At 43.3% G+C, this 25,747-nt stretch overlaps 1 protein-coding gene across 1 annotated transcript in view; it reads left to right on the top strand.

Annotated features, from left to right (window-relative positions):
* Positions 1-24,069, top strand: part of LOC308080008 (transcription factor SOX-5-like) — a 27,698-nt gene extending 3,629 nt beyond the window's left edge. Inside the window, exons 2-7 of the mRNA XM_080421693.1 lie at positions 3,539-3,737; positions 8,817-8,989; positions 13,861-13,963; positions 14,611-14,784; positions 17,177-17,393; positions 18,940-24,069. Coding sequence (XP_080277819.1) covers positions 3,539-3,737; positions 8,817-8,989; positions 13,861-13,963; positions 14,611-14,784; positions 17,177-17,393; positions 18,940-19,243 — 1,170 coding nt within the window. The 3' untranslated portion in view covers positions 19,244-24,069. The remainder of the gene's footprint in view (positions 1-3,538; positions 3,738-8,816; positions 8,990-13,860; positions 13,964-14,610; positions 14,785-17,176; positions 17,394-18,939) is intronic.
* The last annotated feature ends 1,678 nt before the right edge of the window (positions 24,070-25,747 follow it).

Here is a 25,747-nt window from a genome sequence, read left to right as displayed (position 1 = left end):
CTTCCTCGTCTTCTCGGGGGCCCATTGTCTCTGTGAAGGCATCTTTGGGGGGTCCCCGTCTATTTAGAAAGACCCCCCTAATGAAGGACAATCCGGTTAGGCCTCGTCTCTCGCACGCACGCACGCTCGCTCGCTCGTGCACACGCACATACGTGCACAGACACACACACACTCATACGCACATGTATGGGCTTAATTGGAAGAGCTTAATTGAGTTGTGAGGGGCTCACAAGGCTTAGTATGACTCAAGATGAGCAAATCAGGGAAAGTCCCCCTTAATGAGTGGATATACCACACACACACACACACACACACACACACACACACACACACACACACACACACACACACACACACACACACACACACACACACACACACACACACACACACACACACATTCTTTTGATCCCAGTGTCAGATTCCACTCTGACTAAACAGCAATTAAACTAATGATTAGACCTACTGGATGGATGTTTGGATATAGTTAATTAAAAAAAGGAACAGTGAGGACTTTACTGTGTATTATGTGTGCTTTTGAATCTGTGTGTGTGTGTACGTGCGCGCGTGCGTGCGTGTTGTGGTGTTTGTGAGTGAACTGAAGGTCTGAACCTTAAAGGGATAGTTCACCCAAAACATGACTTATTTTCTATCAATTACTCACCCCGTGGAGCCTTGAAGTCTCCGGTAGAAAACTCAATGGAGACTCTTTGTGTTGGTTGTCGGGGGGCCTTGTAGGCGTCGAGTAGTATTTTGAAATGTATTAAATCTGTAATTCTAATGGTCATCAGTCATGCCTACGTATTTTGCTTAAATGGCTTTAGGACATGTTAAATGTCTTTTGTAGGGTGTTTGCCGTTTTAACCACATTTTAACAGACCAACCTATCATGGAAATGTCATTGTGGGTAAATATATAAATAAATACAAAGAAAGATGCAGATCTACAAGCTCACGACGCATTTTTGATTGGCTGTTGCGGTGAGGCCGCTGCCCCCCGTGTTGTGTTGGTCTGTTAATTGCCAGCGTTTTAATTACACAAAGTGCTCTGTGTGCATCTGGCCCCTCTGTGAACTAATTCCTTGTTCTTGTCATGTGACCCCCCCCCCAACCGCTCCCCGTGATTGGATTAGGTCATCAGCGGGGGGGGGGGGAATGTTTCCATGACGATTAACGCGATAACAGCGGACGATAGCGGTGTCGTGCGGCTGGTCCACATGGTGATTCGTTTAGGAGACGTGACGGCAAAACGACCCTGCCCCTACACACAAATACTCACGCACACATACTGTATTGACGCAAAAATAGACTCAAATATGAGCTTGTAGATCTGATATTTCCACAACTTTTTGAAAATGTTTGAAAACAAACATTTTTCAACATGGAAGCGATTATGACGATAATTGCAATTAGACGATTATGTGATAATTGTGACAGGCCTATAAACATTGTTGTTGGTAGGAATAAACACAGAAGCACCCGGGAGGGCGTGGACTAAGAAAGGGGAGGAGCCAAACCGAGGAGTTCCCCCCCCTTCTTTTTAATGAATGGGTTCCCAGATTGATGTGGCCTACTCGTGATGACGTCAACATTTTATCAAACACGAATCTTATAGAATCCTTTTTTACAATTTCTTTTGCCATTTTGTAACCCTAACGCATTGGAAATAAGGACAGATCTACAGTACAAGCTCACATACAAGCTCACATACAAGCTCTCATACGCGCCGTTTGCACAAAATGTTGTGAGCTTGTCGATCTTCTATTTATTAGTAGTAGTAACTAAGTATAATTCGGGCATAACTCTAATCTTAACCCCTAAACCTAAACGCCTAATCCTAACTCTAATACCACCCTGACATCTTTTTGTAAGCCTAACTCGGAAAAAGTATTTTTTTAACCATAAAAACTTGAAAATTGTCCTTGCAAATGTCTATGTCTGAAATTCCACTAAACTTATATACCTCACAAGTATGGTTATACAGACACACGCACGCACACGCACACGCACCCACGCACACGCACACACACACACACACACACACACACACACACACACACACACACACACGCACACACACACACGGCCGGTCTGCATCCATTGCTGTTGTTGTTGACGCTGTCGCTGGGCATTTCAATCTTCTGATTAAGTGGTTCCTTTTGGTGGATATTATGGAACACAGTGTATAGAAAATATACAGGAAGCCTATTGTCAATGACGTGAACGTAGACACTGAAAAGACAACCTTTCACGAGAGCTCTATTGAGTGAGCAGAGCGTGTGTGTGTGTGTGTACAGTAAAGTGTAGCATTCTCTACTCCATGACCATGAAGTAAAGTGGCTCCTACAGGGAAACATTTCCGAGACGTTTCGTCGACCTCCATGTTGAAGTGTCTTGCTTGTAGCCCCCGTGGACTGACCTCTGCGTTTGAAGCATGCCGCGGGAACAGGCTTGCGCTCGTGTGCATGTATCTTTCGGAATGTGCATGACCTTCACTGTGGAGTGTGCACATGCGTGTGTGTGTGTGTGTGTGTGTGTGTGTGTGTGTGTGTGTGTGTGTGTGTGTGTGTGTGTGTGTGTGTGTGTGTGTGTGTGTGTGTGTGTGTGTGTGTGTGTGTGTGTGTGTGTGAAACGGCCCGTCCTCGGGGGGCTGCATGGGCCCCCCGCCATCCCTTTGACACATGCTTTGTATAGCACGGTTGTGGATGTCATTTGTTTTCCCCCACTCTCTCTGTTCTTCATTGCTTGCGCCGAGCGGTTTGTGGAATCATGGCGTTTGGTGGCATGTTGTCGCACGTGTGGGTTTGGTTTAACGTGGATCGCTGCGCATGAGGGCAGCGGTTCCGTTTGATTCATTGCAGTGGTGGAAAAAGGTACTCAAATGTTTTACTTAAGTATAAGTATCAATACTGCAATGTATAAATACTCCGTTACAAGTGAAAGTCCGGAATTCAAAATATACTTGCGTAAAAGTGCAAAAGTATTGGCATCAAAATGTACTCAAAGTACCAAAAGTAAAAGTACTCATTATGCAGAGTGTCCCATTACCAGTTTTCAAATGTATAAAAATCGTTTGAAAATAGCAGATCTACAAGCTCACAATGCGTCGCATCGCCAATGCGTCGCATGTATATCGGCTATTTTCAAATGGTCGATATAGGGCTGAAGTGGTCACTGTATGTCTTGTAATAATAATCCAAATCTACAAAGTAACTAGTAACTAAAGTGTTCAAATAAATGTAGTGGAGTAAAATCCGAGATGTAGTGGAGTAGCAGTTAAAGTATTTGAAATTGGAAATACTCAAGTAAAATTTAAACTCAAAATTGTCCTTAAGTACAGTACTTGAGTACATGTACTTAGTTACTTTCCACCACTGCTTTTGGTTTTTGCTTTTTCTTTGTTTGTTCCCCAGTCAAAGCATTGCGACTGGTTCTCTCGGGGGTTCCGAGTGGAGTGGGGTGGGGGAGGGTCAGGTGGTGTCCAAATGTCCCCGGTGGTCACGGCAGGTGGGAACCTGTGTGCTGTTTTGGTTTTTCAGCAGGACAGTGAGGGTGCTGCTCAGCCTCTGAACCTGTCGGCCAAGACTAGGTACCCCGAGAGCAAGTCACCCAACTCCCCTCCGACTTCCCCACAGGTCCCTGTCAGCTCGGCGGCCGCGTCCAAGCTGGGCCACTCCATGAAGTACAGCGCTGCCCCCTGCAGCATCGGAGGACCTCCCTCCAGAATCAGCTCCATAGGTACGTGGAAACGACCGGACACACCGTACTCTCTCACAACAAGCACTTCGCTGTCAGGTGGAAACCTTATACTGTATGTCCAGAAATGCTACTTTTTAGGAAATGGAAGAAAATTTTTTCCAATGGGTCCAACGTAGTTATTATTTAGTCACAAGCTCTGTCAATTACTCACCCCATGAAGCATTGAATTCATGGAGATTTTTTTGTTTTTGTCGCATTCCTAAGGCAATCATTTGATTACCGCCGGAAAGATGCTAATGTATCAGGTACAGTAGGAGACTCAAAGGAGCCTCTTATGAGTCTCCTACCGGAAATACACCCGGTCATCAAATTATTGGCTGAGGAATGCGTCAAAAACAAAAAAACATGGGGTGTGATAATTGATAGAAAATAAGTAATTTTTTGGGTGAACTATTCCTTTAATACTTTTCATTAGTTCAATATTTATAAAACCACCACACACACTTTCTCTTCCACTTTCAAAAGTTTTCAAAAATTGGGAAAAAAGCCAATCTACAAGCTCACAACGCGTCACAAGCTTCTGCTTTTTTCAGTGCTTTTGAGCAACTCCATTTTCAAGTAGGGCATTCATTAAAAACCAGAAAAAAAATACAAATATGGACATACATGGTTTCTGCCTGACAGCAACACTATGCACGTACATGCACGACGTGCATCCAACACTTACACGCACGCACACACACACACACAGACACACAAATGCAAAATAATACTTAAAACTCTCCCACAGGATACACAATCATTCACATGAACACAGAAGATCACACAATTTACACATGTAAAAAAAAGAAAAGAACAAGAGTTCCCAAGTCGTACACACACACACACACACACACACACACACACACACACACACACACACACACACACACACAGCACATGTGACATCATGCGTCTTATTATGAGGGACGGCAACAGTTACCGCTCTGTTGGTGGTAATTACAAGAAGATGATTTTTATTCATAGGCGCCATTGTCAACATGGTGGCAGCAATCATAGACAGACATGACAGAAATGAGTCACTATTTGAGAGAGAGAGAGAGAGAGAGAGAGAGAGAGAGAGAGAGAGAGAGAGAGAGAGAGAGAGAGAGAGAGAGAGAGAGAGAGAGAGAGAGAGAGAGAGAGAGAGAGAGAGAGAGAGAGAGAGAGAGAGATTAGCGCATTTCTTTTGCCTCCTGAGCAGGGAGTGGGGGGATAATAAAAGAAGGGAGTGCATGACAGACAGAAGGTATCAGCGATGAGATTAGACAAGCCTCTTATATCTACCAGGAGACCACGAACAACCGGCATTAATGACACAATGACACAAACACACACACACGTTTATACACACTCTCGTGGAAAGACACGTACACACACAAAGGCACACACACACACACACACAATCCCACCCCCTCCCTCCTCCCATACAGCAGGCAGTCAGCCATTTTTCAGACTCCTTGGCTAATCTCAGTGTTTTTCAACAAATCTGAGGATTTAATATCAGATTAGCAAACGTTGTGGCCCCAGATGTTTTTTGTTCTGAAAAATGGATTAGGACGCATAAAGTTTGTGTGCGATCCTTCTGTAGAAACATGTGTTATGTGTTTGTGTGGTGTTTGGCGGGCGCCATTCGATTCCCATTTGTGTTGTAAGTTTGGTAAGGTTCGCATCTGCAAGTGCTGGCTTTACTCAGTCCCTAGAATACCAGCCCTATTTGGACTCAAGGGGTGGGTGTGTGTGTGTGTGTGTGTGTGTGTGTGTGTGTGTGTGTGTGCGCGCGGGTGCATGTTGCAGGGTGTTAAAGTTCTCTGCCACACACGCACACACTCAACGTATCAGTCCCCCCCCCCATAAATCAATTTATCTTCCTCTTATTCCACACACCACTCCATCCATAAACCCACCCACAATTTACAATTTATAATTTAGGCATTTTAATCCACACTTACAATCCAGAGCGATTTACAGTAAGCAAGGACAACACAAGACAATGCATCAAATGCATAGAAATAGTCATCTAATGATAAAGTAAATAAGTAATACATAAGTAAACCAAGAACCTATCATCAGCCTGTACATTTAAACTATACACACTATAGGATGCCAGGTCAACAATGACCTGGCATCTTGTCTACATAACATGCTACCTAAGTTACATTTTAGCCTTTGCATAAGCCTGCAAGGTCGTCAAGGCTAGGGCAAGTGCTACGGGCTGAGGTGGAGTCTGAAGAGGTGAGTCTTCAGACTTCGGCAGAACCCACCCATCCACCCATCCATCCATCATAAACCTGAGCTAAGAGGCTGTCAGTGCCTCTGACGTCTCAACAGCGTCAGACAGACTCTGTCTGCCTATAGTATCCTGTGTCCTTCCTGCCGACGTCTAGTGGGCTTGACTGTATGCTTTTGTTTCCTCTGAGAATTGCGTGTCCACTCCGAGGTTTTAGACAGCAGCATTCAGTACGCGTGCACACACGTACACGTGCACACACACACACACACACACACACACACACCTATCTGGGTCACACTGACTTTTCTACATCAGTGACAGTGTAGGAGAGCGAAGGGTTAGAAGCCAAACATACACACGCACGCCCACAGTCACACTGACACAAAAATACCTCGATTTCTCTCTCTTTTGAGCTCCCTCAGTAGAATTGACTGCTATAGTGTGTCGGTCTCTGCCCTCTCTCAACCACCCCCCCCCCCTCCCACCAAAGCCCCCCCCCCCCCCCGCTCTCTCATGTCGCAGATTTTGTGGGTTATGACTTCTGAAAGAGTTCAGGGCGCTGTCGTTACCAATCTGAAGCTGGTAATCTGGCCTGCCGCGGCATTAGCGCTACGGATTAGCGCAGATAAAGACCCCCATAAGCCAGGAGCGGCTCTTTGTTAAGAGCTAACCCCAATTTATAAAGGGAGCTGATATTAGGACACACACACACACACACACACAATTCAAAAGCACGCATATACAGTACAGTCAACTCCCCATGTTCATTTATCCATTTGTAACTGAGAGTGTACACATATCAAATGTGTGTGTGTGTGTGCGTGTGTGCGTATGTGCGCCAGTGGTGGAAAAAGTACTCAAATGTTTTACTTAAGTAAAAGTATCAATACGGCAATGTAGAAATACTGAAAAAATGACTTGAGTATAAGTACGAAAGTATTGGTATCAAAATGTACTTAAAGTACCAAAAGTAGAAAGTACTCATTATGCATAAGGTCCCATTTCACAAGTTTTCAAATATATAAAAATAGCCGATCTACAAGCTCACAATGTGTCGCATCGCGACGCATTGTGAGCTTGTAGATCTGCTATTTTCAAATGGCTGAAATGTATATAGGGCTGAAGAGGTTAATGTATGGTTTGTAATAATAATCAAAATCTACAAAGTAACTAGTAAATAAAGTTTTCAAATAATTGTAGTGGAGTAAAAGTATAATATTTTCCTCTGAGATGCAGTGGAGTAAAAGTAAAAGTACTGAAAATTGGAAATACTCCAGTAAAGTAAAACAAAAAAAAAACTCAAAATTGTACTTGAGTAAATGTACTTAGTTACTTTCCACCACTGGTGTGCGCGCATGCACTCATACACACACACAGATGCCAGTGATGCTCCATCGACCGCTAAGATGTGTATATAATACAGATAATAGGCAGGCAGCGAGGAGGAACAGTGGGATGTGAGCCGGGGGTCCGCGCCGCACCATGGGGGCACATGTTTGCGGTCGGGGCAAATTAGCGGGACGTTTTAGCCATAATAAGAGTCATCTGTCTGCTCCTCTTCAAAGAACTGCACAAGCTTTCAAATGGAAAAGAAGAGAAGGCTGAGAGGCTTTAGTGTGTGTGTGTGTGTGTGTGTGTGTGTGTGTGTGTGTGTGTGTGTGTGTGTGTGTGTGTGTGTGTGTGTGTGTGTGTGTGTGTGTGTGTGTGTGTGTGTGTGTGTGTAAAATCATTTCAGATTGTCAGGGGTACAGCTTTGTGAGCAGACAAATTCAAAAGTGGATCTTTTTAAAGGAATCAAAACAGAGATTTTAAGGATTGGAAGTTTTATTTCCAGCGAGCGGCTTTTTAATTGTGGTGACATGGTGCAGTGGTGGAAAAAGTACTCAGCTATGTAGAAATGTAGAAATACAAGTAAAAGGCCTGTGTTCATTACAGTACAATACAGTGTATACTTGAGTAAAAGTACAAAAGTATTGGCATCAAAATATACTTAAAGTACCAAAAGTAAAAGTAATAGGATGTTTGAAAATAGCCAATGTATAAAACACTGCTAAAGTGGTTAATGTATGTTTCAGAATATCATAATGTATATCTGAAAAGTAACTAAAGTTTTAAAATAATTGTAGTGGAGTAAAAGTACAAGTATTGGCAATTGTAAACACTCAAGTAAAGTACAAATACCTCAAAATTGAACTTAAGTACAGTACTTAAGTAAATGTACTTAGTTACTTTCCACCACTGCGTGTTCGTGCGTGTGTACAGTCTAATATCTCCTCTCCCACAGAAGAGGCCAGGGCAGTTTGAAATTGGGCTCGCTAGAGGCACACACACTGAGTCACACAGACTACAAGTCAAGTTGTCTCTGTGTGTGTGTGTGTGTGTGTGTGTGTGTGTGTGTGTGTGTGTGTGTATGCGCATGTGCTTGTGTGTGCGCGCGTGTGTGCATGAGAGACCCACAGAGAGAGACAGAGAAACAGATGGGAGAGACAGAAATATCAGAGAGGGACAGATACACAGAGAGGCAAGCACTCATAAAGAGAGACAGTTATACATATGAGACAGACAAATGCAGCGTATGCCTTTACCTCACAGTACAGGAGAAGATGTATTCAGACGCACACACACACACACACACACACACACACGCACACACACACGCGCACACACACACACACACACACACAATTCCGTACACTCTCAAAGGTGGACTGTGGATGTTTACACAAATTGTATTCTGTATTGTTTTATTCTATTCTTTACAAAAATGTAAATCCTGCTGCATTTTAAATAAATAAATACAAACCAAACCAATTGTATTTTGTCTCCCTGTCTGTCTGTCCCTGTAGACCTGTTGAACTCTCTGTCCTCGGGGTCCTACCTGAACGACCACGAGGCGGTGACCAAGGCGTTCGCCGAGGCGCGGCAGATGAAGGAGCAGCTGAAGAGAGAACAACAGGTCCTGGACGCCAAGGTGGCGGCGGTCAGCAACCTCAGCCTGAACAACGGATGCTCCGACAAGGTAAGAGCCACACCTACCTCCGACTTACATCAGTGGTTTTCAACCCTTTTCACATCAAGGTCCATTATTTATTCGGCATTTGAGCCGCGGAACCACCGTTTGATGAGATTTAGCCTCTCAGACCAAAAACGTAGAATATTTTGTTGCCGTTGGATACGATTTTGTCCACAATTGATGTTGGTACCATAGGAGAGACAACAGGCAAACATTGATCAAAATAAAAATTATTTAATTGAGCAAATGCAGATGTTTAACAATAATTTAACTCTAGAGAGCGTACAATGAAACCAAATGGACCCGTAAGGGTCCCTTTGGTTTCATTTTACACTCTCAAGAGTTAAAGATCTGTAAGGGTCCATTTGGTTACCAACTCTCCATCATTTAGCTGGGAACCAGCTGGAACCCCTTCAAGGACCACTGGTTGAGAAATACTGACTTACAGAGCAACACCTCCATCCGGATAAAGCAAAACTTCAGTCACTGAAGTATTCACACAAGTGACACAGTTTGATCGCAAAAATGTGCGTGAAATGCAAATACACTAACGTATGAGTGAAGCGATCGAGGCACAAATCCACTCTGCGTCCGGTGCGAACACACCATTAGACCCACTTTATTGTCAACATTTATTCAACAGTGTTGAGGCAGAGCTGTATCGAACGCACAAATTCAGGGCAAATCATAACTGCGCCCTTACAACAAATGAGTTAATTTAGATGATCTCGTGTGCGATTAGGTACGTTTAAAAAAAGAAAATGAGACGATAACTGTAATGGATCATAGTTAACGATCTCTTTCTAATCAGATTACTGTACTTCAGAGTTAAGTGTTCCATTACTACTGTAGGTTAACAATGACAGTGTAACAGCCTCATCAGCAGACTTTATTGTGATGAAATATTGTATAAGTAGTCCTAGTAACTAATTATGCTTAATTAATAAATAATAATAATAATTTGAACCTACTATAGTAATTTTGCGATGCATTACTGTGAGATTAGAGGATATAGAATACAACAATTTCAACAGGAAAAAAAGGAACCTTATTTTTCTTCAAATTACATTGTTGAGAAAATACAGGAGCGGAAATAGAAGTCAAACAAATGTTAAAGACGTCAACAACATCAATCTTAAAAAAAAAAAAAAGAACAGACAATCGCAAACAGTCTCAAATCCAACACAGATGCGCACATAATGGGCCTAAATGTCACCCCGCGCTCCACGCTGTTATTGTCACCATGTGTTAATTTGTCTTGCCACACGCCATGCCTCACCCCGCTATGTAGGAGGCGAATCACTGCACAATGTGCTCAGTGAAATGTGTTGAAACTAAACGGGGCTAGATAAGGTAAAAACCAGAGGCGCTTCAGAGGCAATGAGTGTGTCTGTGAGGCGCGCTGCGGGGCTGTGAGTGTGTGTGTGTGTGTGTGTGTGTGTGTGTAGCGGAGCGCAGCGTTGAGTAGACAGTAATGTGAAGTGACGGCCCCGGCTCCTCAGCAGCGTGGCTAAATTGTGGTTATTTGTTAAACACACTCGGAGTCAGCTGGCGTGCATGCGCACACACACAGAAACGCACACGCACACGCACACGCGCACACACACACACACACACACACACACACACACACCAGCAGCGCGCTTGAAGCATCTGCACCGCTGACATTCAACAGCTCTTTCCCTTCCTCTGTATTTTCTCTCTCATTCTCTCGCTGTCTGATGGATTTCAGACCTGCTGTACACAGTCAAATCCTCTGTGTTAATTTTACCCTGAGCGTGTACACATGTAACCAAACATTTTGTACACGCTCAGAGTTTTACATGGATGGACACCTAGAGACTGTGTGTAATACGACTCTTTTCTGAAAAACCTATGTTTCTATATCAGTGGTGCTCAATCCCCCAGAATTATACCTATTTGGCCGTGGACCCCCATCTCAAAATATGTTGTTCCAGGGACCCCCAGAAGCAAAGATTTGAGTTAAAAATGTTTGCTTTAAAAGAATATATATTCAAAGATTTGCACACATGTTCACGATTTTTCATAAATAGCAGATCTACAAGCTCGTAGCGCGGCACTCTGTGCCGCGCTATGAGCTTGTATATCTGCTATTTTTCTATAGCCAAAGTGTAAAATAATGCTTTTTCGTTTTATAAGAAGGGTGAAATGACTGTGTTTACACTACAAAACCTTTATAGTGACAGGTAGAGCATAGCATTAAAATACAGGGGTTGATCTGAGCTGAAGCCACACAGGCTACAAACCTAAAATAAACAACGCACTTTATATTTGAACCAAATCTCTTACGAGCTACATTTAAAGAGAGCAATAATTCCATTGCACTGTGCACGTGACACTGGTCTAAGCAGTGGTTCTCAGCCTGTGGGCCGCGAGGGTATTGCAAGTGGGGCCCCCAAATAATTGCCAAAACACTGAGATTTGAATGATAATATAACATTAATATACAAAAGAATTGAAAAGGTTGAGAACCACTATAGTCTAAAGGCCTGTGTCAGATGAATGTCACTCATCCTCTGCAAACGTTTGTTCAAAGCAGACATGAAGCCGTGCGTCAGGTCGGCCCACTTGGAACTAAAGCGCCATCTCCACCCCTTTGCCCATCGCTTTGTGTTACGCGCACTGTTAACCCGGTATGGTTTCTATGGTTCCACATAGAAATGGCGTCATTTCTGACGGACTCAAAAGGATTAGTTGTGTCACTACTTTGCGTCTTGGCTCTCTGTCGTCTGGCACTCAATCCACTTTTCGCCGTGTACCATTCCAAGGCTTAGTGTCACACTATGCTGTCACCCTCTCTGTCTCTCTCTGCCCGTCCATCTCATATATAACAAAAATATATATTTATATATATACAGTCTAATCAGTGAATATTTTCTGAAAAGAATGTGGTGAGATAATTTTCCAATTGGATTTAACCCATTAAGACCTGACGCCGATTCTACCAATGTCTTCTAAATCCTATAACAGTTTTTTTTTTAAACCTACAGTATGTTGCTATATCAGTGGTTCTCCAAAATTATATGTATATTTGGCCACCAACCCCCATTTCAAAATAGAAAGTACTCATTATGCAGAATGTACATTTCAAAAATAAATGTAGTGGAGTAAAAGTACAATATTTGGATCCGAAATGTAGCACAGTAGAAGAAAAAGTATTGGAAATTGGGAATACTCAAGTAAAGTACAAATACCTCAAAATTTTACTTATAAGTACAGTACATAAGTAAATGTACTTAGTTACTTTCCACCTCTGCCCAAATCTCTTTTAACTGTTATTTATTCCAATTGAGGTAAAAAAATGATCACCGCCCAGCGATTAAGATTCCATTGGACTAAAAACAGGAGGAAATGCATTTCATTAGCACGCTGCGGCTCCATCCAGCCGGCTAGCTAGCGGGGTCGGGGTCGCGCGGAAATGGGAGAGAGCACTTTTTGGAAGGTTGTTTTTGAAAGACAACAGTGTTTTGGGAACCGTTCCTAATCGTATAATTAAAATGTAAAATGCCAGCTCTGGTGCAGTCGGGGAGTGTGTGTGTGCGTATGTGTGTGCGTGTGTGTGCGTGTGCGTGTGTGTGTGTGCGTGCGTGTGCATAACGGCAGACGGTCTCTAGTACCGAGTGCGCCGGCTGCTTGCATTAAGCATGTAAATGCACAGTAAATCAGCCTTTTATTGGCTGTAATAAATACCCAGGGGGCCGTGCGGCGTGGCCTCACTCTCGTCCCTCTGCACCGGCGCTCCCTCCCTCGCTCTCTCCCTCTCTCTCTCTCTCTAATGTGTCGACCCTCGGGGCTCGCGCCAAGAGAGGCGAGCCCCGCAACACTCCACTCATGCAGGTGGCTGCCAGGAGTATAACCACCACACACACACACACACACACACACACACACACACACACACACACACACACACAGTCAACAGTCAACATCCAAACATCAAACAGTGGTTGTAAACGACAACCTTTACACATGCAAACACTCACATTTGGATGCGAGTGGCAAGCGTGCAAGCATCCAACGCTACTACTGTTCAGTGGTCGAAAAAGTACTCAATTTGTTTTACTTGAGTAAAAGTATCAATACTGCAAAAATAGAAATACTCCGTTACATGTAAAAGTCCAGAATTCAAAATGTACTTGAGTAAAAGTACAAAAGTGTTGGCATCAAAATGTACTTAAAGTACCAAAAGTAAAAGTACTCATTATGCAGAATGTCCCATTTCCCAGTTTTAAAATGTATACAAATCTTTTGAAAATAGCCGATCTACAAGCTCATTGTATATAGGGCTGTATATGGGGGTATATAGGGCTGAAGTGGTTGTATGTTTTGTAATAATAATCAAAATCTACAAAGTAACTAGTAACTCAAGTTTTCAAATAATTGTAGTGGAGTAAAAATATAATATTTGCCTCTGAGTAGAAGTGAAAGTATAGGAAATTGGAAATACTCAAGTAAAGTAGAAATACCTCAAAATTGTACTCAAGTACAGTACTTGAGTATTTATACTTAGTTACTTTACACCACTGCAACAGAAACGTTTCCACCGACCGACATTCAGACAGGCTGTTAACTGTCCAACGCAGCACTGAAACACGGTCCGCTTTTCTGAGGGATCAATGGAGTTACTGCTACTAGAAAATGTCTAGAAATGTCTAGATAGGAACAGAATACAAATCTGTTGACATCATACAGTATGTGATGTACGTTCTACAGAATAGAATGTAGAATGATTCTATGTTCGATTGTGCTGCAGCCTGCAGAGATTCATTAATTAATTCACTGATGGGCTTGTGTGTGCGTGTGCGTGTGCGTGTGTGTGTGTGTGTGTGTGTGTGTGTATGTGTGTGTCGATCCAGGACAAGGCAGCCTTGGAGAGCCTGAGCCAGCAACTAAAGCAGCAGGCAGAGGACAAGTTTAGTCACGCCATGCTGGACTTCACCATGAGCGGAGACTCTGACGGTAAGAACACGCAACACTGAAGCGTACAACATACACACGCGTACACACGCTCGTATTTCATTGAATTTCTGTTTGCACCAAATGCACTTGTATCGATGATGAATTGCTGTTTTTCTTTTTCTGTAGCTGAATCAGTGAAGGTTCCAGGTGTGCAGTGCTGATTTTGACAGCACATTTTGATTTAGTCATAGTATTTTGAATACAATTCTGTTTAATTTAGTCATATTTTAGTCATCTGAATTGTTTTAGTTTTAGTCTAGTTTTAGTCGACTAAATATCATAAGATTTTAGTCGACTAAATCTACAGTTGATTTAGTTGACTAAAATAATTTTTGGGCCGGCTGAAAATAGCAGATCTACAAGCGCGTTGTGGGCTTGTAGATCAGCTATTTTCGGCCTCTGACACCTGCACGGACTGGATCTCTTCTTTACTAGCCCCTCCCTAACATGTTAGTGTAGTTTTTATTTGTTGACGAAATTGTCAGTATATTTAGTCATAGTTTCAGTCATCATAGCTTAGTTTTTATTTCGTTTTTATTTAGTTTTCGTCAGTGAAAACAATAGTCGACGAAATCAACGCTGGTTCCAGGTGTGTGCGTGTGTTGGGTGTTGAATCTCTCCCCTCTGCTCTCCTCCCCTCTCAGCAGGCTCCCCCAGCGTGTCAGACTCCAGAATGTTCCGGGAGGCGCGGGGTCGCGGCAACGCGGAGCCGCACATCAAGCGCCCCATGAACGCCTTCATGGTGTGGGCCAAGGATGAGAGGAGGAAGATCCTCCAGGCCTTCCCTGACATGCACAACTCCAACATCAGCAAGATCCTCGGTGAGGGGACGCACGCACGCACACGTGCACGCGCACACACACATGCATGCACGCGTGCATGCACACTTCCCCTCTCTGCCCATGCAGAGAAAGAGCGTGAAGCAGAAGAATGGAGAACAGAGACATACGGAGTCACGGCGTGTCACTGCTCTGCCAGCTGTCCTCGTGCACAATGCATGATCTCTCCCACTCAATGAAAATTATACATGCGTTGTGTGTGTGTCTGTGTGTATGCATACTCTGTATGTGTGTGTGTGTGTGTATATATATATATATATATATATATATATATATATATACACATATATAATGTGTGTGTGTGTGTTTGTGTATATGCTTCTTTGAATATGCCTGTGTGTGGCCATGTTCCTCACACCGCGACATCCCCATCATTTTGTCTCTCTTGCTCTCTCTCTCTCTCACACACACACCTCTTTACAGTCAGACTGAAAGAGCAGTTCCACCCTCCCCTCCACCCAAACACGCAACCTTTTTAATGAGCGAACGAGAAGACATTGCCTGTACGTACATACGTACGTGTACGATACGTGCATGTCCCAAACACACTGCTCCCCCACACGCAAGCACACATATAGATTTCCTTTCATATGTACTGTATGCACGCACACACACACACACACACACACACACACACACACACACACACACACACACACACACACACACACACACACACACACACACACACACACACACACACACACACACACACACACACACACACACACACACACACAGGTTTCCTTACAAGCAGCTTGTTAATGAACAGCTGGGGAGAGTGTGTCTCTGACAATGATGATATAATTCATTATGCATTAAACAAGCAGTGAGAGGCCCGTCTGACATTTCTCAACCCCCCCCCCCCCCCCCCGACCGCCGGGATCGCCCTTGACATTTTAAAGAGCTCCTAAGCGTTTTATAACACAGCGAAATCTGGTTTTAATAAGCCTCCGTGCGCTCTCTCTCTCTCTCTCTCTCTTTTGCTCTATCTCCTTGTGCCTGCTTTATACTTTATAGTCGCGTGCAATTGTCGTGTGCCTAAAATAGCAGATCTAAAAGCGCACAACGCTTTCACGACGCAATGCGTTGTGAGCTTGTAGATTGGACATTTTTGGCAGTGCGACAACCGCGCAACTAAGTATAAATTGAGCGTTTACTGCTCCCTCTCTCTCTCCCTCTCTTTCTCTCTCTCTCTCTCTCTCTCTCTCTGGATTGTTAACAGAAGGATCTGGTAGCGGAGTGAAGAGAGGGAGAGAGTAGAGCCAAGCGCTGACAGCTTTTACCCATTAAACATACAGTAGTCAGTGTGTAAATTCAGACCAGATATGAAGCGCATGTGGGAAGGCGTGCATGAGCGCGCGCGCACACTCACACACACACAGACCAGATTTGATTTCTACACATAGATTTCTCAGGGTAAACGGAGGGAGGTGAAGACAGAGAGCCATGGCAGCAGGTTAAGTGGCATCCTCCTTAGTTTAGATGGATGCCTGTCATCTGTATTCTTCTCTTCATTAACCCCCCCTCTCTCTCTCTCTCTCACTCTCTTATTACTATGAGCGAGCCTCAGTCAAGCCTCAGTTGATCTGCGTTTGTGTGTTTTGTGTCGGTGCCTGAGCTGCCCACACTGTAAACATCAAAGCGTGTGCGCGCGCGTGTGTATGTGTGAGTGTAGGCCTATGCGTTTTTGTGTCCGTGCTTGCCCACACTGTTAACATCCATGCACATGTGTGGGTGTGTGCACCGGTGTTGATTTCGTCGACTAAAACTACGATGAAAAATGTTCGTCGACTACCTTTTTTTCACAGAAACTAAAGTTATGATGACTAAAACTAAGACTAAATATACCGACAATTTCATCAACTAATAAAAACTAGACTCAAATGTTAGTGGCGGACTAGTGGAGAAGAGATCCAGTAGAACAAAAAACTTGGTTGCGCTCGGGTGTTGCGTTCTGAAAATAGCAGATCTATACAAGCTCACAACGCGTCGCGCTGCGACGCGTTGTGAGCTTGTAGATCTGCTATTTTCAGCATGCAACCAAGTGTAAAATCAGCCATTATGACGCCATCAAGGCACCGCCACAATACATTTTAGTCGACTAAATCAACTATAGATTTAGTCGACTGTAATCTTATGATATCTAGTCGACTTAAACTAGACTAACAGTAATACATTTCAGATGACTAAAATATGACTAAACCGGAATCAAAATTTGCTGTCAAAATCAACACCGGTGTGCACCCGCATGCCATCACACACTCAACTTACGTTTGCGCTTTTACTGTCAATCAACCTCGGTGGCTGTAATGCACGCCCCTCACTCACCCTCTTATCCTTTCTCTCTCTCGTTAATTCATCCGTTCCATAGGCTCGCGCTGGAAGTCCATGACCAACCTGGAGAAGCAGCCGTACTACGAGGAGCAGGCTCGCCTCAGCAAGCAGCACCTGGAGAAGTACCCCGACTACAAGTACAAGCCGCGGCCCAAGCGCACCTGCCTGGTGGACGGCAAGAAGCTGCGCATCGGCGAGTACAAGGCCATCATGAGGAACCGCAGGCAGGAGATGAGGCAGTACTTCAGCGTGGGGTAAGCATAGCAAGCCGCGCGAGACAGGTTCTCTTGTTTTCAGGAATATTCAGGAATAGGACGAGGTAAATATTTTGTAGAAAGTGCTGTGCGGTGTCACAACTTGTTTTATCTCAAGGTGTAGGTTTTCTTAATTCTCTGGGCTAAATTATTGGAAATTAAATGGACATTCTTCTCGGTTAATCCTTGTGTTTTGATTCTGTGATTTATGGAAACCTAAAACTTTGAAAAAAAAAGTTGAAAAGCATAGTAAAATTCTCAGTGTTAATTTAACTGTGAGCGTACAAATGGAACCAAAGGGACCGCCTTTGGGTTTAGGTCCATTTACCACTGAGGGTTTTACTGTGTGGAAACGTGTAGCCTAAATGTGATTGTTTGTGGTTGACAAGACTCAGTTCACAATGTTGGAACGATTTGGTCAAGGAAACATTATGTCAACCAGTTGAGGAGACAGGGGCGGATACTCCTGTCACATGGTGGTAATCAGTTACTTTAACATACAGTAGGTTATAATGGGTCAAGGGCAATAGAGCACCGAAGTCTGACGTAATATACTGTATGCATCCTACCTGGGTCACGTTTTTTCCCCCCATTCTGAATTCCCATAGACGTGTTTAGTAATGCGTCGTATATAAACTGTGTTCCAAAAATGTACAAATGAGCACGGCGGTTTAACTCATATGGATCAACTGATGGCGATAAAACACTACCACCGCCGAATTGATAAAATCTTCGCCAGAAACAGACTGTATCAAATATGAGTGGCTCTGTACCGTAGACGGTACAGAGCCACCTCCCCGAAAATAGCCCCGGGACAATTTGTTTATTTTTGGACCACAATTCTTATGAGACGATTCTAAGATTTCCCAATGTTATTCTTCTCCATAGAGAAATGGAGACCCAGGAGATGAACGAGTGACGTCAGGACTTCGGTACTCTATTCTTTCAAAGTTTAATTTGTTGTTTAAAAACGTTGCTGATTTTAGGGCTGCAACTTTTTCGACTAATCGAATAATCGATTTAGCACTTAGGGATAGTTTACCCCCAAAATTCATGGATATTTTTTAGTTTTTGTCGCATTCCTAAGCCAACAATTTGATTACCAGCAGGCAGCAGCGGTTCCGGTAGGAGACACAAAGAGTCTCCTTTGTATCTCCTACCTGAACCGCTGCCTACCGTTCCGCTGGTCATTCAATTATTGGCTTAGGAAAGTGACAAAAACTTTAAAATATCCATGAATTCAAGTCTCCATGGGGTGACTAATTGATAGAAAAAAACAAAAAAGTCATTTTGGGGGTGAAATATCCCTTTAAGCTTATAAATGACAGATCTACAAGTTCACAACTGGGTCACGATGCCACGCGTTGTGAACTGGTTTTTGAGCCTATAATGACATGCCAAAAATAGGGGTTGATTATTAATTGATTATTGTATTAACCTATTGATTATCAATCATCTTTCATAATTGATTACATTGATTAGTTTGACTTGCTAACTGTTCCTACGGTATACTAGTATTAATGTGAGTGTGTGTCTGTGTGTGCAGGCAGCAGGGCCAGATGCCCCTGTCCTCGGCGGGCGTGGTGTACCCAGGCGCCCTATCCATGGCGGGCATGCCCTCTCCCCAGATGCCCTCGGAGCACTCCAGCATGTCCAGCAGCCCCGAGCCCAACGCCAACCCCCACCAGACACCCTCCTACCTGACCGGCCTGAGGGGCGAGGAGCCACGCATCATCAAACAGGAGGAAATACGGCTGGACGAAAGCAACGGCGACCCGTACGACGACTTCGAATACGAGGACGAAGAGGCAGACTACACAAGCGACAATGACAACCGTATCAACCAGTAAGGCGGGAGCGGAAGGGTCGTTCGTTCCCCCTGCTTTCAAGCCAATCATAGCTGGTGAACCCCCCCCCCCTCCTCTTCCCCCCCCCCCTCCACGAGTCCACAAAAACCCCCAAGCAACCAATCAGGAAACGATAAACTTCTCTTTTGCCAATCACACTGAATTCCATTCTCACTATGGGCCCCACCCCCCCCTCCAATTTCTCCCAACCAACCAGGACTCTTTAGCAGAGCCAAACCCCTCCTCTCCCACTGGAGTCCTGACACCAGCATTTGACCAATCAAACCCAAGCACAGGACCTGTCACTCACACTGACTGTTACACCAACTGGAGTCTGGGAGGAACTGAAGGAAAAAAACGACAAAGCTAGCTCTGAAGCTGAACCGCTGAACACTGTACTGCTGACACAGAGATAGAGCGAGTACCCCCTGACACAGAGGCGAAAGCAGCAAGCAGCAGTCAAACGACCACGAGTAAGCTAACAGAAGACGCGTGAATCCCACACACAAACACAGTAACGTAACCTTTTAGACCTGTTTGTAGACAAGCAGACGTTTTGAAAACAAACAAAAAAGAAACTGAAAAAAGCGGACCTGTCAAGAGGCTGAATCGATGACACTTTACGATGGCGGACCTGTTTGTTTATTATCGAAAGACACTTTTAAAGATACAGCTTTGTTTTGTTTGTTCTCGGTTCTATAATGTTCTCACTCAGGTACACGGTGCCAATAAGTGGCTTGTGAATGTGAATTGTTTTTTTTGTTTCGTTTTCGTGCTACAAGTTTGAATAATAATAGAAAAAGAGACTTTTTTTTCCCCTCCACACCCTCTTTCATTGTGTAAAGCGCCCGAGAGATATTCGACATGTCTATGTTTTGAACGAACAGCCTTTGTTTCACCTCGCAATGTACGTTTCGCTGTGTTTCTTGTGACACCCCATCCAACCCCACCCACCCCCACACCTTAGAATTACAATGGGTCGGTCAAGACTGAACCCTCTGGGTGGGACAGCGAGGACCGGCCCTGCAAGAGATTTAGGGGGGGGAGCGTTGAGTTTCTCATGCCATGGAGCAGCACTGTGTTGTGAGACAATCCCCTCTAAACCCCACCCACAACTTTTCCCAAAGCCAGATTTATACTCGCTTGTTGTGTCACACACCGCAAATAGTAGATCTACAAGACGCACACCACTGGTCGCAGCGCGATACATTGTGAGCCTGTAGATCTGCTATTAGCGTTTTTTTTTTTGCGACACCGGGCGCACACAATTATTGTAAACCAGCCATAAAGGTCCTCTGTCCTCGGTTGTTTCTATCGGCTCTTTTCGACCACGGAGGGTAACCCAGAACCTTCCAGAACAGAACCTGTGAAGTTTTGTGATGGTTTTCTATTATGTTTCCATTATAACCAGAACCACCCCTAACGGGGGGGGGAGTATGTCTTAAAAGAAAAAAACAAATTCAAAAAGCCAATCTACCCAAGCTTGTAGATCTGCTATTTTCTATGTTTTTGGGAAGTTCTGACTTCTGGGTTCAGGGTTAGTGCCACCTCCTAAGCAGGGCCTAAATTAGGCTCTGAGAACCTTGTCTGAAACCGAGTCGTAGCAAACAAATCCAGAACCCGTGAAACGCGTGTCACGGCGCGACGTTCTGGCGGTCGAAAAGAGCCTATAATATGACGACCGTATCTGAACCTCCCCGCTTTCATCCTAACGTCACGAGGAAGACCGTCGGGTCTTTCATGATGACTAGGGCTATAAATGTACACAAAGACATAAAAGAGAGACATCAAGATTGCTCTCACTACTGCCCTGGGTTCAGATATTTCATACACAATGTACAGTATGCACGACACGTACGCATTCATGTACTGCACGCGGTGGAGACACTGGCAGCTCCCCACTCACATATCACACACACACACACACACACACTTGCATATATCGCTGCCATTATGTCACCCAGTGTTGTCTGCTCCCTCCAATCAAATGTCGTTCTGCTGTGCCCCCCCCCCCCCCTCCCCCAAGTGGGCAGAGCTGAGGTGAATTCAGCCAGTCAGTGTTTTCTGTTTGTATTTGAAAAGTGTATTTTATTTGTATTCCTCTCTTCAAACTGCCTCTAGTCTAATAATATTATTAACAATAATCATAAGGATTGTCAGCGTTTCCTAAGTTTTAGTAAGTTATGTACAGTATAATTTATTTTTTATGTTTTCCTCGTTATCGGGTTTTTTAACGACCGTGCGAAACTACAGCGGTCGCTGAAACATTAAACTTTATTTAGCTGTTAGATATTTAGATCTTTGAAGAAGAAGAAGAAAAAAAAAACTAATTTTACCTTGCTTTGTTTTACAAATGATTTTGTTCCTCTTCTGTTTGATTTGTTATTTTCTGCGTTTTTGTTTTTGATCCTACAAATGGCGGGTGGGCGGCCTTTAGGACCGTGAGCAGCGCTGTCAGTGAAGGAGACGGCACCTCTCACGCGCTCCGTGCACCCCACCACGCCCCTCCCATTATGAAGACTTAACCCCGCCCCCCCTTTCATGTCCAAACCCATTTCTTAAAAAAAAGCACTCAAACTCTGCGCAGTCAGAGAAAGAAAGAAAGAAGAACGTGATTTTTTTAAATCATCATTATTATTATTATTATTATTATTATTTGTAATGTTTATAATGTATAATGTGAAGGTTTTCTGCTTTTTATTTTTGCTTTCTTTTATTTTGGAAAAGACTGAAGAAGAGGAGGACAGTCGTATCGCTCGAGGAATCTGTTTTCTGTGAACAAAGAGCCCCGCTCCCGTTTACTCGCCTGGCCGTCTCACTCACGCACCGTGAAACATTATTGGCTAGGATCCATGCACATACACACACACACACAACACATCATGCATGTACATACACACACACACACACACACACACACGCGCGCGCGAGAGCACACAGACACGCTTCAAACGAAGAGATTATCATGACAACCAAACAATCCTATGCTGTCCTTTTTTATGTTTAATTACAAAAAAATCTACATAAAATATATTCATTAGAAGTATTCTAGTTTAGGCAATCCTGTATATACATTTTGTTTTTGTGATATATGAACATAATTACTTTTTTTCTTTTTTAATATATAAATATATATATGCTAGAAAAACAGTGTTTACGGAGTTCCTTCCCTGGATGTTCCACTGCGTTGTGGATGTGAGACGACCGGGTTCCACCTTTTTAAAGCGACGTTCACACCTAGCACTATAACTATACAAATATAGGTTTAAGAGTCGTTCTGAGTCAAGTGGATGGCAGATCTGTAACAGATTGATTGATTGAATACTTTATTAACAAGATTATTAACAGCACAGGTAGTACAGTCAAAAGTGATGCTAAAAGGATAACACAGAAAAGCCCCAGGGGTTTGTTTCCATTGTGGTCCAGTAAAAACATTTCATGTCAAGGGCCCCTAAATTAATATGTATTTGGCCGCGGACCCCCATCGGAAAATATTTTGTGCCAGGGACCCCCCCATACAAGATTTGTGTTCAAATGTTTCATTTTTGCAAGATTTTCTTTTGAAAATAGATCTACAAGCTCACAACGCGTCACGTTGTGAGCTTGTAGATCGGCTATTTTCAAATAGCCAATGTATATCGGGGCTCAAGTGGTTAAACTGAATTGAATGCAAAATTAACTAATTTTGCTGGGAACCCCCTGGTGGTCCCCTGGGGGTCCCCGGACCCCACTTTGAGAACCAATGCAGTAAGACATAGGCCATACAGCAAAAGCTCAGTAGCAGCAAAAGGTACAGTATATTTACAGCAGATATACAATGGTGAATGATATAGTTGTAGTTATAGTTATAGTGCTCACTGTGAACGGCCTTTAAAGCCTGAGTTACACTTCCTTGCGCGCCAGTGTCGGGCACCCAAAAATAGCGGATATACCAAGTTGTGAGCTTGCAGATGCTATTTTTCAATACCCGACAAACCGCGTTGCAAGAACGTATAAATCACGCAGTAGTGACTCCCAAAATGAGGTGCTCTTTTGCTTTGTTTTAGCTCCACACTGTGTTTCTAGGATCCACGAGCCTCGCTCAGGTCCCCACGCTCACAATCACGCTCTGCTATGGATAGATGTCGTTCGCTTACTCTCGCTCATATCCACGCCACAGCGTCTTAATTGGCCCCGTATCCCTGCCCCGCGCACAGTAAAATAACAAGAGTGTTAAAGTTAAAGGGGGCGAAGAAGAACCCTGCCCAATTTTTGTACTTTGTTTTCCTGTAAAAGGTTAAAGACCGCAGAAAAGGTAAAAATGTGGTAGTGCTCATGTTATGTACGCTATGAGCAACACAGCTGCAGTTAATGCGATTAATAATGGGTGTGGGTAATAATCAGTGGTTCCCAAACGTTTTAGCTCGAGACCCGGGACCCGAACTAGTGAAAATATTCACTACTTCTTAATTTTTTATTATAATAATAATTGTCATTCCTTTGATTTTATGAATTTCTTTTAAAAAATGCTGAATTATTATTATCATTTTTAATGAAAATATTTCGAAATAATAAAAAAAAAGTAGGGTTTTAACTGTACAGGAAAACAAACGACAAAATCGGCCTAGGGTTTCATTCCCTTTTGACTCCGAGAGTGTACAAATGTAACCATTATGGGCCCGTAAGAGTTACAAATGGATACATCAACACTGAGGATTATTTTTTTCTTTTATTTTTTTTACTGCGTAGTGAGCATCTCTGTGTCATTCTCGCTGCTCAACCACCCCTGTTAATCATCACACAGTGGTTGAAACCCAATGCTGGAGATGTGGATTAGTCCACTACGGGGACATAGAGAGGGGAGGGGAGGGGCAGGTGGGGGTGGAGGGGTGGGAGAGGGGGGGTCGGGTGGGAGGGGGGGGTTAAGACTTCAATCATCCCTGCTGGCAAGGTCTGTCCCCGATGTTAAGACAATGAAAATAATGATAGCGATGAAGATGATGATGATAATAATATTTAAGACAATCAAAAGTCATGAGTGGAGCTCGAAACAAAGTAATTATTACAAGTTTTAAAAAAATATCTTACCATCTCAACTTGAAAAATGGAGAAAGATGATTATGTAAATATAACATAGAGTTATAGATTTATATTTTGTTCATAACACAGTGTAATATAAGTTGTATATTTCTTTTTTTCTTTTTCTCTCTCTCCCTCTCTTTTATTGATGTTATCCATGCCACAGAAAAAGCCAGAGTCGAAGTACTCTCACAAAAAAAGGAAGAAAAAATATCAAAGAAATAAAGAAAACAGGAGGGAAAAAAAACAACAGGCCGTGGGCTGCCACCACCATCTGTTCTAAGTTCACTTTTTTTCAGTATTATTGCCAGACGAGGCTCTAATAAAGACAGCAATGTGTTCGGTAAAACTTCAGCTGGTCCGGGTCACTTCTGTTCTACACACACACACACACACACACACACACACACACACACACACACACACACACACACACACACACACACACACACACACACACACACACACACACACACACACACACACACACACACACACACACACACACACACACACACACAGAAAGTCCTATTGCATACATATACACACTGGAATAAAGTAGTGAATCCTCATTTGAAAAGATGGAATTGGACCAAAAGAGTTAAACAAAAGTGGTGAAAGCACACGCACACGGCACACACGCGCACACACACACACACACACACACACACACACACACACACACACACACACACACGTGTGTCATGTGCATATGCATGGACTTAAACATACTGATGGGATGAAATTTAACCACTTAACCACTTAACCACAAAAAAATGGGGAAAACAGTAAAATAATTGACATTCAAAGACATTTTATCTATTCTAGATTCAATATCACACATATAGAGGAAACCAAGAACTAGGACTATAGGCAATATATCAGTATATATGTGATAATTTCTGATTACATTTCTGAACTTACCCGACTGTTTCAACTGATATATTGTTTGTTTTTACACAAAGATTTGCACAAACTTTCACGATTTTAAAAAAAATAGCAGATATACAAGCTCATATCGCGGCACTCGGTGCCGCGCTATGAGCTTGTATATCTGCTATTTTTGAATAGCCAAATAAATCTTTAAATGACACAGATGCGTTCCCGGTCTTAACCCATTAAGACCTGGAACGCATCTGTGTCACTTTAGATTGCTTTGGGCTATCTTGAAAAAATCTTGAAAACATTTTTTGGGGGATTTTTTTCAAAAAACTGCTAGGATTTAGAAAACATTTTTAAGAATCGCCTCAGGTCTTAATGGGTTAATGGGTTAACACTTACAGTACGTTAACAACACATGATCAAATGAGCTTGAAATCATATGAAGCAGGTGTTAACTGTTTCCGTGCTCCTTGGATATTTTTCCCCTTTCGTTCAAAAAGATAGACGGTATAAGAGGCTTTAGCCGTGCCGCATGGTCGGCTCAGTCATCTCCATAACGACACGATC

This window comes from Gymnoscopelus braueri, assembly GCF_963280865.1.
Source record: "Gymnoscopelus braueri genome assembly, chromosome: 23".
Lineage (NCBI taxonomy): Eukaryota > Metazoa > Chordata > Actinopteri > Myctophiformes > Myctophidae > Gymnoscopelus > Gymnoscopelus braueri.
This window is presented reverse-complemented; position numbering and strand designations above follow the sequence as displayed.